This window comes from Stegodyphus dumicola, chromosome 6 (assembly GCF_044657685.1).
Source record: "Stegodyphus dumicola isolate Sdum_Otavi_A_Nest chromosome 6, ASM4465768v1".
Lineage (NCBI taxonomy): Eukaryota > Metazoa > Arthropoda > Arachnida > Araneae > Eresidae > Stegodyphus > Stegodyphus dumicola.
The window spans coordinates 152,005,163-152,019,927 of NC_140773.1; the positions used below are offsets into that span (position 1 = coordinate 152,005,163).

The window sequence follows — 14,765 nt, forward strand, 5'->3', positions numbered from 1 at the left end:
CTAATGTTTCAAACCCGTTTATCTTTTTTGAATTATTTTTTGATGAACTGCTCGTGCTTCATATTGTTACTCAAACTAACAGTTTTGTAGATGAGTATATGAACCAACACCTTGATAAGGAAAAATCAAGAACAAAATCATGGCATTCAACCAGTTCAGAAGAAATATGAGTCTTTTTAGGCATACTGATTTTACAAGGTGTAACACTGAAACCTGATATTACACTTTACTGGTCTAAAAATAAATTGATCGAAACTCCATTTTAGGGATCTTTTTTATAAAAACATCATTTTTATTATACTTTTACTCTAAACATTACATTTTTTGCATTCATTTTTTTCTTTTATTCTTTATTTTGTGAAAGTAAACAGTTTTTAGAAAGTAAAACTTTCACTTATTCCCCCAACCAATACTAATAACTACGCGCCCCTGTGAAAAACCGTGGCACTGGGAAATGAATCTTGTATGTTTTCCACACCAGTTACGGGGTTAATTTGAAACTTAAATTACACAGCATTTTTCTGAATTTTTAAGTTAAGAATCCTTATTCAAGAAGTGTCATTTTGCTCAACATTCATTTGCATTTTACCACTGTAGTTGTAACATTTATACAAACAGGAATTTTTTTTTTTTTTTTCCAGTGCATTACCAGAGAGTTGGCATGGATGACTACTGCCAAAAATTATTCCAAAAGAGTAACAAGATTTTAATGTATGCCCTTATCAGTTAGTTTTCCTAGTCAGAATAATCTTATCACAGTGTAGATAGTTTTCTTTAAATGGAAATTAAGTAATAACCATCAATGAAAAAAATTAAAGACTTATTAGCTATTATTTATGCAAGTGTCTTCATGTTTTATATACTATTCCAAGAAAAAAACAGGAGTATTTGAGTATGTATTATTATAAAACAATCCAATACTTGAATAAAGCAAATTTAGTAAAAACAAGTTTGAGAATAAAACTAAATCCTTAAGAGTTCGAATAAAAACATTAAATTATTAACACGATTTCATAAAACATTTAGTCGCACATCTTGAAATTTACACAGTCACTACTAAAAAATATTTGTTAAAAACAGCACTACTGAAATTACATCATGAAATTATGTAATTATATACATAATTTATATTTAAAAAGTATTAGAACCATTATATATACTGATCTATAAAACACTCATAACACTACAAAATATTTGTAGCTCCAATCCAATTTTTTTCTGGATACTTTGGCCGACTTGTATTTATTTCCTTTTCTTGAACTTCTGTTAAAACGAACATACATTTAATATTAACCCATTTTCTTTGATTTAGAACTATAGCGGCAATTTTTATTAACTCCTACCAGAATGTAAATAAGATTTAAGCGCTTAACAGATAAGACAGCTTTTGACAGTTAACAGTGGCAAATTTCTTTCATTCAGCTTTGTAAATGATTTATCCAGCATTAGTCATTTTGCTAACCACAGTTAAATTGCATATGTAATAATTTGAGCAAGTTCTTGTTAGACTTTTTACATTATAGTTTCCAGCATCAGTTTAATTTTAAATTGCAAACCTACCTTTTCTGTTACTGATATCTTGCAAGCAGTTCAGAATGAAATTATTAAGCACAAATCGTGCATTTTATTCTTTAAGAGTTTGTTTAAATCTTCTTTTGTTTAGGTAATTAATTTCACAGACAGAACAAATTGCTTGACTATTACTAGGGCTTAAGCATAGTCAATTTGCAGAGAGATGAAAACTATAAATTATTGAGCTAATGCATTTCAATAAAAAATCAATTTTCCTATTCTGGAATTTTTTTTAATGTTTCAGCTGATTTTCTGATATTTTAAAAGATATGCTTTTGATGAAAAAATTGCTTCTATATATAATCAGTTTTCTCTGCAGTAATTTTCATTATCTTTGAATTTTCTAACTTAATTGAAAACTTCTGTTTAAAAAACTACACACACAGAAAAATTGTTAATCTTACTTCTTTAATAATTTCAGTTCTGAGAATTACTCCAGAAAATTCTATGAAATGAACCTAATATGTATTGAGATATACAATATTAATTTTTTGTATAGTCAGTTTAATATCTTTATCAACAAAAAGGTTTTTTTGTACGTAACTGTGCATATGAGAATAAATACATGTTAGCAATGCCCTATGCTTTGGAATGGTGAAAAATCACAAAAATAAGAGAAAATAAAGGAAATAGAACTATATTAAGAGACATTTTAGATAAACACATCAGAAAACATAATTCCTGATTATTACGGCCCACATGATTTAAATGGTACAAAAAGCCCTCAATAAATTACACCAGGGATCGGCAACCTGCGGCTCTTTTGATGTAAAGTTGCAGCTTTTCAGTTCCATACAGAAAAACTAATAATTTACTATCAAAACCCTTAAAAAAATAAGAAAATATTTTTTTAAGTACCTAATTTCTCAATAGCTTTTATTTTCATAATCGTTAGTTATACTTACCATGACCGTAATGAGATAAATTTGAACCATTGTTACTGTACTGTTAATTTGAACTATTGTTCATTTTTTCAGCTTCGCCGTCTTATGGCAGCTGGTAAAAAAAGAGAAGAACTGAAGAAGAAAACAGAGTTCAATCAGGATTGGGCGGAGTCGTTTGCATTCATATGCAACACAAATGGCCTTCCGAGTTGTCTCATTTGCCACCAAAAACACGCACACATAAGAAGTCGAATTTGGAATTTGGGGAGACACTTCACTACAAAATATACCCAGTTTGCTGGTAAATATCCAAAGGGGGACGAAGTCAAGTTCCATGCTAAGTAACTGGGCATGATCTTCTAATAATGTAAATCTGTCAAGCTCTGCAGTATCATAAGAAATTGCAAAAAGAGTAAAACCATTCACGTCAAAGATTGTTTTATATTTGCATCTGAGTAACTGTTTCGTAATATTAAAATCAAAGCAGAAATCATGAAAAAAATCAATGATTTGCCATTATCTGCAAAACCAGTGCAAGATAGAACTGCTAATATGTTTTCAAATGCAACATATGCAAGTGGAAGACATTCTGCTGGCTTCTGTCTTATCACTTGTTATAGACGAGTCTTGTGACATAAAATACACGACACAAGTTACCCTTTTCGTAGGGTATATGTCCTCCCAAGACCTAAACGAAGAACTGTAGGATTGCTATCGCTCTCAGGGCAAATTCTAGTGGAGAAGATATAGCAAATGTTTGTGCAAAAATGCCTGGAAGACAATGGAATCAATATAAATAAAATCATTTCGATAGCAACCAATAGAGCCAAAAGTATGACAGGAATACATAGAAGTACAACATCAATTCTTCAGAAAAAAGTAACCATGCAACTAACATTTCACTGTGTAATTCACCACGAAGCGCTTTGTGCCCAAACATTTCCGGCCAAAATTGTCAAGGTCATGAACTTGGTAATTAAGATTATTAATAGCATTTTGCAAAAGCACTCTACCGTCACCAGTTCAAAGATTTCCTTGATCAGTTTTCTGACCACCTTCTGTACAATAAAGTGAGATGGCTTTCCATAGGTAACGTATTGCAACGTTTTACTTTGTGCTTGAGTGAAATAAAAACATTCCTCAATGGAAAAAAGCTTTGACCATCCCGAATTGGAAAAACACACAGCTGCAAAACTTCTACTTCTTGGTAGATACCACAATAAAACTAAATGAACTAAATCTAAAACTGCAAGAAAAGGGCTACCCAGCCTTGCTTCAAGAAGTAGTTTATTTCGAAAACAAATTACTTATTGACACGGAGAGCGGTAAATTAATTCATTTTAAAAATCTGAAGTATATCACAATGAGACCAATGCAAGTTATTGACACGAATTACTTCAACATAGCTTTAAAAAACATGACGGATGGATTCGCTGAGAGATTCGAGCAATTCAAAACAAACAAAAGTACTCTTGCGTTCATAGTAAATCCTCTCAATGCAAATACAAATGATATCAACAATGAGACATATGGAATTGATGCTGGATCGCTTCAAATGCAACTGCTATATTTGAAAACCAAAGACTTGCAGAGTGGTAAGTTTACAGAACATAAGAGCAAATTGGAAGAGTTAGAGGTCCAGAAATGCATGCACATCGAGCAGCACAAGAGGACAACTCTAACAGAAATTCCACGAGTTGAGGCCCTCATATTCGGGACATTGAATAGTCTTCCAGAATGGTACAATGAGGTGAAGAAGTTGGCATATGGAGTACTGACAATATTCAGGTCGACATATTCATGCAAGCAAGCGTTCTCTTGCATGATTATAATAAAAAGTAACGTTTGAAATCAACTAACAAATAAAAATCTAGAGTTGTGCTTGAAACTTAAAACAACAAATTATAAGCCAGATTTAATCAATCATTCAAAAGGCATGCAAAGCCAATGCTCTTATTGATGTAACTATCTATATTTGTGTTTATATATATATATTATTCCGTATTTAAAGCCGTTAATTTGAAGTCAAAAATCAAATATATATAAGCAAAACTGTAATACTGAAACAAAACTTTTTAGTGGCTCTTTAAAAACTGGGAAATTTTGTAAATTGTAACTTTTGGCTCTTCCGTTTCAATAGGTTGCAGACTCCTGAACTACACCAAAGCGGCAATTCAACTGAAAGCTTTTCACAAACTGTTGCCAAAGGTCTGGCAATCCTTAACTACAGCCACATATAGTCTGCCAGACAATAGATCTAAATACAGTTGCCACTCTGTTATAGCCCATTAATATGAAAGCTCTTGTCACTAAATAATGGAGGTTATAATAAAGATTTACCACAAAAAATTCAGATAAATTCTTTTTACTGCATTTTCCAAAAATTAAAATCTTTATCTAAATTCTTAAGAACTAAAAACCATTTTAATCTTTCAGTAAAACGTATCTAATCTGCGTAGTCTAGGCATTAATAATTTTTCATTTTACCATGAGCTTTTCCTGCAAATCAGTCACCCTTGCTCTTAGGCTGCTAATTGTTCATAAAGCCAGTATGAGACAGCTCTGTTTCAAGCCATGTTGTATTAATTCTATATTTATACAAAACGTTAATTTACTAATTTCAGAGTGGAAGCCACAAGAAAAGGATGCAAATGTCAGATGGACAAAATTGAAGATATTTTGGTGCTTTTTTAATATTACATGTTGAAGAAAAAGGATTTTTAAGAATACCGACAATCAAAATAATGCTAAATTGACTCAAAAATTAATTTTATAATACACAGTTCAAGTTACTGAAATAATTATAATGCTTTACATTGCCAAAATCTTCAGTAGGAAAAGGTTTTATTTATAAAAGTATTTTTAAACATGAAAGTAAAATCAATACCTAATACAAATTAAAATTAATCATAAATTTCAAACATTATGGCATGGACTGAAAACTGTAGCAAAAAGAAAATCTTTCCACTTCATATAGTTAAGGTTTATGATCCCTTTATTTCACCCTGACTTGGGCATTTATGCAGCTTTGTCATTTTTGAGAAACATTTTTCTTGCAATCTCCTCACCTAATACCTTGCATAGCCATAATGACCATTCAGATTTGTTCTGTAATTTCATGGCTGAAAGTCATACGACAAAATAAGAGGCTAAAAATTAAAAGCCACCAGGACTATTGGCTACTATGAATATACAGTTATTAGCCACAATAAAAATCACCTAAAATGTTAATATTCATTAGCAGAGAACTTTAAATTATTATAATACCTGATGTTTAGATGAATCTGCTTTCAAAAGAACTCCACATAGAGCTTGGACTAAAGGTAGAACATCTTCTTCTGCGTATTTACTATAGTATTTCAAAGTATCACTCCATTCAGATTTAGTTAATAACTTTAAAGATAAGTACAACGCAGCGGCAGCCAACTGAGATGGTCTGTAATGGGCAAGTTCATATTCAAGAAGAGCAATCTCCATCAAGTATTTTGCTAACGTATGCATGGTACCATCAACCTAAAAAGATTAAGATCACGCTTATATGAAGAATTAAGCATTTTAAATTTGCAAGATTCAGAAATAATATACAGTAAACCCCTTAAGACGAACTGGCTTAACTGCTATCCTGGGTTCGTATATAATGCAGTCAATTATTATGTTTTTGAACTTTGTATGCTTATAGAAAATGTTACGTTTCACAAAATGCAAACTTGTATATATCATTTTAAAGAGAATTTATTACTGAATTCAATACAAAGCCCAAAATTCAATTATTTGTAATACAAAAAAGTTATATGTACTTTAATATAAATAAAAAGCACAGTTATAAAGTGGTTTGTAATGTCTAGCTTTCCTGGCCAATCACTGTTCTTGTTTTGAGAACCAATCAAATGTTAGTAACTGCCAGAAGAAGCTGACATCATGTTTACACTTGAAACAATTCATTATTTTGCTTTGTTCTGTAGAAGGAGGACGTGTTTCTTATACACTGTAATTACAAGTAGGAATTTTTGTAAAAATTTTTAATATTTAGTCAAGAAGCAATGACATCAAATAAAAGAGTAGATTGGACACCTAGAAAGAGATGTAATATTATTGTGTTACGAGAAAGTGGTCTTTCCTATGCTGAAATTGCAAGACAGGTGGGTGGTTCAGTGACTACATCTGGAGTCCGAAAGTTTTGTTTACGATATCAGGAGACAAATTCAATAAAAACAAAGAAGGAAAAGGCTGAAAAAGATGCATCACATCTATTGATGACAGAAGAATAAAAAGGACTATGTCTCCAAGATAGAAAAATGTCGTCAGCGGCCACCAGAAGTGATCTGAATGATGCTGGTGTTTCTTTCAGTTCAAGAAAAATCAGGAGAAGATTAACAGATGTTGGACTGAAAGGTAGAATTCCACGAAAAAAAAAAGCCTTATCTTAATTTTCAGCAACGCAAAAAAAAAAAAAAAAAAAAAAAAAAAAAAAAAAAAAAAAAAGTCTACAGTGGGCAAAGGAACACATTAATTGGACAGATGATCATTGGTCACAAGTTATATGAAGTGATTAAACTAAGATAACGTTATTCGGTAGTGATGGGTGAAAATATGCAAGACGTAGAATAGGAGAAGAGCTGCATCCTGACTGCATTCAAGCAACTGTGAAGAACCCAGTTAGTGTTACGATTTGGTCATTCATATCAGTAGATGGTATTGGTCGCCTTCATGTCATCGATGGGACACTGAATGCCAGAAAATACATTGACACTATTCTGGAACCAAAACTTCCATCAGAGATCTCTTTCCCAACAATGCTTCGTTTATTTTTCAGCAGGATTCTGCTCCTTGCCACACGGCCAAAATATCGAAAGAATGGTTTCGTACAAAGAGCATTAAATTGTTGTTGTGGCCAGGAAGCAGTCCTGACCTCAATCCTATCGAAAATTTGTGGCACCGTTTGAAAACTCTTCTCCGAATGAGGTGCCCATCAAATAATCTAATTGAGGCTATAATTGTTTCCTGGCATCATGTAATGACGAAAGAAGAGCTTAAAACTCTTGTCAGCTCAATGAAACGTCGATGTGAAGCTGTAATAAAAAATAAAGGGTACCCTACTAAATACTGATAACTCACTGCTATCATCACTATCTAATGTATATCGATAACTATATTCGTTTAACTTTTTTTTGTATTGCAAATAATTGAACTTTGTGTTTTTTTATTGAATTCAGTAATAAATTCTTTTTAAAACGATATATACAAGTTTGCATTTTGTGAAACATAAGTTTTCTATAAGCATACAAAGTTCAAAAACAAAAATTTCCAAAAGTGTCCACAATTTCGGCCACCACTGTAAATACATTTATATACGTTTGGTGTGGTCGATTGCAACCAAAATACGAGGTGCGCATCTACATGTTATAGCAGTCCTATATACAAAATTTCAACGTTCTGACGCTACTCAGTTTTGGATTACGAGAGGTACGTACGTATGTTCGTACAGATGCCCCGAAAAATTCTCTTCAGAATTCATTTTAAAGCAGTTTTATATATATATATTTTTTTTTTGGGAGGAAAGGAGTATTTTATTCTGTCCTTATGTACAAATATCACGCAAAAACATCGTTAAATTGCATTCAATAGCGGTCAAAATGGATATTTTCATTGAAATATGCTGCCTGAAACGTTTTGCGATTACAATACTTCCTTTTTACTTCGTACAAGGAAGTAAAAAGGAGGGAGAGGGACCATTCTATTGGACTGATCATCAAAACTCAAAATCTTACTTTTTCTCAAATAACATACCTTTTCCCCCATATTTCAATTCTAAGAGTTAAATTATGCCTGCAAAGTTTTGTAAAAATTGCATGGGTAGTTCTTAAAAAATTAGCTCTCAAAATTTCAGCTTCTCCATGTTAATTGAATTTGGTATATATTAATAGCTTTTTTTTCATTAAACTTATTTGTTTCTTCCTTTCACATTTCGAAATTTAGGTTCATTCCAAATAAAATTCACCCTTTTTTACGATTTATTTTTAAATAACTTTTATAAATTTTTCACAAATTTTTAATAACCTATACAATTTTCACCATCGTCTTAAAGCAGTTGTATTTCTAAGCATACCTTAAAAAATTAAAAGTTTTTTTATCCAAAATTTCATAAGATATACATGAATTGACATATTGGCATAATTTGAAATTTTGTACATATAAGTGATAATGCCAAATGTGATTTACGCACTTTGTTAAAATTATTTGAGAATAATGAACAATGACTTATTCCCACTCATGTAGAATGGAGGGGGGAGGGAAGATAGGCAAGGAAATTAGGTTGCTATAAATTAAGAAGTTCGCCAACTGAATTGGAATCCTTCGTGCAAACTGAAAATATGCGACAAGATAAATTAAATTTTTAAATTTCTCCATAAATTACAAAATTTAATATCTAGGCATGATTTGAATCGTAGAATCGAAATAAACGAAACCTTGACTAATCACTAAAGAGGATGCAGATTCAATGTATATTTCAACTGCAATGTTTTTTCTTCCAGTTTAGATGGGCCATCCTTCCTTACCTAGTGGGTGAAATACAAAGCATGGTTTTTTGGAATAAAAGTTTTTTGTTACGCCTTCTGTACAATGTGATAAAGTTCCACTAGAAATTGCAAGATTTAAGATTGTCTTAATTCAGTTGTTTAGCAATTATGTTCCCATTATAACAGTTTTGAGAAGCAATTTTTTTCTTCAATAATCTTATCCAGCTTCCTAATAACTCTAATCATTTGTAAAAGGCAAAATACAATCTTGAAAGATTTATGCATCTTTGCATTTCGATGTCCTGCTTCTAAATAGCTGCAGCTTTTCACCAGGAAATTCATCTAAATATTTTTGGTGCCCTGATAAACCTTGCACCTACTCTAGAATTGAGGAATTTTGTGAAGAAATATACTTTTGGATAAAGAGACTGATTACTTGATGAAATATTTTCATGTAATTGTAATTTTTGAACACAAGCATTAATTCATTTATAACTAAAGTATTCAACAATTCAATTTCTTAAACAAAAAGTGCATATTTATTGTTTCACATTTTAAAGATAAAATGTCATCTTAATATTAAATGTCAAGATGCAGCCAGACACAAAAAGTAATTTGCAAAATAATGAAAAATTATCAAGTTATGAAGCCAAGTTAATTATTTTTTTTTTCAGTTATAAAAACACCACTCAAATATGTAATGGCAATCCACATTAGAACAAACAATTACATGTAATGCATATTTTTCTAAAAGTGACTTCATAAGTTTCACTCTACTAAACTATAAAATCAAACACTTACGTCACCAGCTTTAGAGTTTCTTCTTAAGAAATGCAATGGCAAAGGTTTACTCAAACTAAAATCCAATTTTCTGAGCATTGATCTTTCCATTTTAAAAATTTCCTGCTTAGAATATGTATTATCAGTAATGTAAACAAAGTCTCCTATGTCTGGAGCATACATTTCTTCATATTTTGAAGCAATGAACATTGCACTAACTCCCACAAGCTGCAGTTCTGATCTTTTCACTTTTTCAACCTGTTATTAAAGAATAAATTTACTGAAATGTAACAGCAAATAAAAATATAGATTATCATCTTTTGTTGAATATTTTGTAACTTTTTAACTATTGTAACAGAAAAGGAGGATATAAACCAGAAATTTCTCACTTTAAATTGAAAAAAAGAAACCGACTCTTACAGGCATTAGACTAATATTTCTGCAATCTTACATAATTCTCAAAATTGCACTACTATACTTTACAACAAGCTAACCTGAGAACACATATAAGACTAGAATGACCTTTTCATCCTGTTCTTTTAGTTATCCATACGCAGTAAACTGCTCGCAGAGATTCAATTCCTCCAATTTTCTACACATTTGGCAACTTCTTGCCAAATCCAGCGTATTTAAATAACATTTTTTTTTTTATGTAGTGAAGCTGCAGTTGAAATTGATAGTTCATCATAGTGTAAAATATAGGGCAAGTTATTCATTGTCTTAATTTATGCGAAATATTTCACTATTATCTAAATGTGACGAATTTGATGATATTTAAAACTTGAAACTGTTAGAGCTAACAATGTATTCCTTGCAGTTTTTGTCAAATTTTTTCCCGAAGACCGTTTGCTTAGTTAAAAGTAAAATATATACATTTGGAAAATCTGGTAGTAAGTTATTTTCTTTTAATTTTTAAGAGTTTATGCGGCTTGTTGCTACCAAAACAGTGAACGAGGGGAAATTTTTTATTTTTATTTTTTAAAGACGTTAATTTCATTTTAATTTGCGATTGTTTAAAAAATGGACAATATTTTATACCACACATTATAAACATTATATCCTGTATCAATATTTAGAAAAATACTAAAGCTTTAAAATTGTGAAACAAACAAAAATCAAGAATCAAATAATCTTATACCAATTACTTTCACTAATCAATTAAAATTATAACATTAGAAATATCTTATATTAGTTATAACAAAGCACAAATATTCATAAGAACTTAAAGAAGTGCATTTATTGCTTTTAAGACATTTGCTTGTATTTTAAAATTAAAATTTTTATCCTTTGACGAATGAAACGTCTACGCGTGACGGGACGTGAAAGGTGGGTCTTTTGCTTTGCGCAAAGGAATGTATTGCTTTTACATCTCTCAATTTGTAAAAAGCAGACTGATTCAGCTCACTGAGAATCTGCAAATTATATGTGAATGACTGTATAAGTTAGGCAAAAACCATACATTTCCTTTGAGGTATAAAAACAACAAGCATATCATATGAAAAAAAATCTGGTTTTTCCTTTCCTTAGATGGAATCATCTACAAGTCAAGTGCATTAACAATAGAGTTGCTTAAGCCGTGAAAACACTGGTAATATGCAGCAAGTTGGTTGTAATGGCTTTTGTAAGATCTGAACTGCATAGAAGTCCCTCAGTGTGTTGTATAAAAAAAGGTCTTTTACCCTTATAAATTCCCCATGAAGCCATCATTTCCTCTAGACAGGAACCCTTGTTTCTTCTAGTTCATTTAATTGATCAGTACTTCCGTATTGGTTAGGTTGGGTGATTTGAATATAGCAAAACACACAAGAGATATCCGACTAAGGAGCGAGATTCATTTCGTGGAGGACTTTCTAAAGGAAACAAGCTCGTATTCACGTTACACATGGGAAAACCACCAAAACCGACCATGAATACAGCTCGTTCGCTTGCGCTCAAACGATTTAAACACTCAGCTACTGGTGCGACACTTCTATATTATGTTTTCTAAAGGATTTCTTAGCTTGTATAACAGTTATAATGTTATTTATAATTGTTTATAGGTCTGCCTTTATTTGGCCTTGAAAACGGCTATTGCATTTTTAATTTGTGGCAAAGGGCTTTTTTTTTTTTTTTTTTAAACTGAAGTATTCAATCCCGCAAAAATTATAACAAGTAACAATATTGTTATCGTATTTATTAGGAAAATGCCCTCTCGTAATTGACATAAACCTTCATTATATAATTTTAGCGGTACTGTTTATTCAGGTTTATGAGGTTGAAAATTATACACATATTTCGAAGATGAAGCAGATACCATAACAATTGCTTTTTTCTTCTCCCGGTCAGTGAATGAATACCCTAATTGGTTTTATTGTCAAGAGTGGGGTGAGGTCAGAGTTGCTGGAATTTTCAGTTTCGCCAATAATGCCAAAAAAAGGGGATGTCTTCCTGCTGGTCATTGAATGATTGACACAATTTAGCAAATTTTTAAACAAAAAGCTGGACGCAACATAATCTATCGTTTAACACATTTTTTCTTTCCGTTCTCTTTGTTCAACAGTATTCATATATCACAGCGTAAATTTTACAATATTACTTCTCGAAATGGTAGAACTATATTCTACGGCAGACGCCTACCCTTTCTACTATAGCCAGTGTTCTCAGCTTAGGTTGACTTGAAGTATAGTTCAATATTAAAAGCAACCCTGAAAAGTAAAAATTCGGACTGCAATTTTTTAATAATAAATAAAATGCAACTTTAATGACTTCAAATGAAGCTTAGACACTTCTAAAATCCCTTGCTAAAAGTATTGGTAACATTTCAAGCTTTTAAAAGACTAACTTAGCTATGATAACATTAATCTAGAAATGACGTCTTAGATGTTTAAAATCATTATCCTTCATTCATTCAGTTAAAGATTTGTGAAATGAAATATCAAGTGTCTGATGTACAATTTTCTTAAATTTTACTTAATGTAGCTTTTTTAGCTTACAGATTTATTTATGATGGATATTAAATTCAAAGAGTAGAACAATGTTATTTCTATGACAGAGTACATAATAAGCATAATTTTTGAAACAAAAATACCATATTTTTGCTTTGTGAATAGTGCATCTTAAAGGATAAATGTTAAGGACACCTCTTATATAAAGGTTTCTGGAAATCTGAGTAAGAAAAATACCTGGAGATACCGATCAATAATAGACACAGTTAAGTAGAGCGTTTCTTGAAGTAAATGAAATCGTAGATGAACTTGAATAAGCCAATCGATTAATACAGCTCTCATCTTTCCTGTTATTTCAGGCTGAATCTTTAAATGATGCTCATGCACAGGATATATTAGCTAAAAATTAAAAAAATATATATGTTTTATTTAATACAGTCACAAACTGGATACACATTCAAGAATGACTTAAGTTAAATTTTATTTTTTTACATGAAATGCAGAAAAAGTTCTAGGTTCTGTAAAACACTATTGAGTTTACATCACTAAAAATTTCCAGGAAAAATGACATCTGAAAACAAAAACGAATAAAAATAAACAAAGCTTAGATAGAAATTTAGAGTCATACACTAATTTAATAATTTGCAATTTAAAATATATTTTCAACAGTACCCTCAAAACAAGATGGGATTAGCAAACTGCTTTTACAGAGAGAAGAAAAACTGGCTGGAATAAATAGGTTACTCCCACAAATGAAAGAAAAAAAAAAAATTGAGCTTTTATTCGCCTACATTTATTGCTATGTGGCTTTATATGCGAAGTCATTCCACTAGCTTTCACACTTCATATAAGGGTATAGGACTTGCCTCTAGCATTTGTTTTGCCATTTTCTTTAATGTCTAGAAATGTATTCCTTTTCTGAATGATCTCTTCTTGTGCCTTCTTAACACATATTACAAGGTAAAAAACACATATAATAAAATTTCAAAATGAATTAATTTCAGAGACAAAAACTACAGGAAAAGATACAGCAAGTGCTCTAAAAGAAAATTAAACACATTTAATTCTGTATTATGCCATATAACTGCAAGTTCATATCCAGAGACTCAATAAAAACTTATGAAAACAGATGGAATTTCTTTCGTCAAGATCTATTTACAGGCAAGAGGAAGAGCTTTGTAGCTTATTTAAAACCTTCTTAACCGCATGACTGCTATGCGGTGTAAAAGCGCTGCGTTCATTTGTCTCGAAAAACGCGACACTGCGCTGAGTTTCAGTGTGTCTTTGTTGCTTTACAATACGAAAAGAATTATTAAAATTGATTGATATTTGTCTAAATGAGAGTTATTTGACAAGATTAAGTCAAAATACATCCTGCAGTTTTCATGCGTTCTTGCAAGAATTGCTTAGCAGTCAAACGGTTAAACACTATATAATTAAACTATGTTAATTGCAAAAAATATTAATTTATAAAGCATTAAATTGCAATAATCTTTTTTATTGGTCCAACATGCACTAGGAGGAGAAATCGAGGCATTTAAGAAATGTGTATGGGGCTTTGATTTAGAATCAAAGCTCCCCTCCCCCACATCTGTTTCAAAAACTATATATACCACAAAATTTTTCCATTCCAATTTGAAAGCTTTTTGCGACAAAAAATTTGCAACTTGAAATGTTTGAGCAATGTATAGTAAAAGTCATATTTGACAGTTTTTGCTCTTAAGCATTTTACTTCCATGCAAATTTTAACATTTCAACACAGCAAACTCAAATAATTTCAGTAAAATATATTGGCAAAACAAATGTTACCAGGAAAAATGACAATAAAAACGTTCCTTTTTACTGCATTTGCATGACATTTCTTTGTTTACAAAGGCATGAATATTTGTAAAGTTAAGAAAAATTCATGAAATGTATGAAACAAATTTCACATGCATTGAAAAATGAGTTGACCTGATAAAAATAAATAAACTAACAGGTATGCGGTAATTTTTAACTTATATATATATATAATAATATAAGAAAATTAATTTTTGTTATCAGTTATAAAGGCAATTTGGTAAGATAAATTAAAATTATTACTTAAA

General features: G+C 30.9%; 1 protein-coding gene across 2 annotated transcripts in view; it reads right to left on the bottom strand.

The window, feature by feature from the left end:
* The window catches only part of CycB (Cyclin B), a 74,671-nt gene that overhangs the window by 11,720 nt on the left and 48,186 nt on the right, over window positions 1-14,765 (bottom strand). For both annotated transcript variants that reach the window (XM_085819038.1, XM_085819037.1), the window contains exons 5-7: window positions 12,916-13,077; window positions 9,776-10,012; window positions 5,724-5,969 (exon numbers count right to left, since the gene is read on the bottom strand). In XM_085819038.1, coding sequence (XP_085675164.1) covers window positions 5,724-5,969; window positions 9,776-10,012; window positions 12,916-13,077 — 645 coding nt within the window. The remainder of the gene's footprint in view (window positions 1-5,723; window positions 5,970-9,775; window positions 10,013-12,915; window positions 13,078-14,765) is intronic.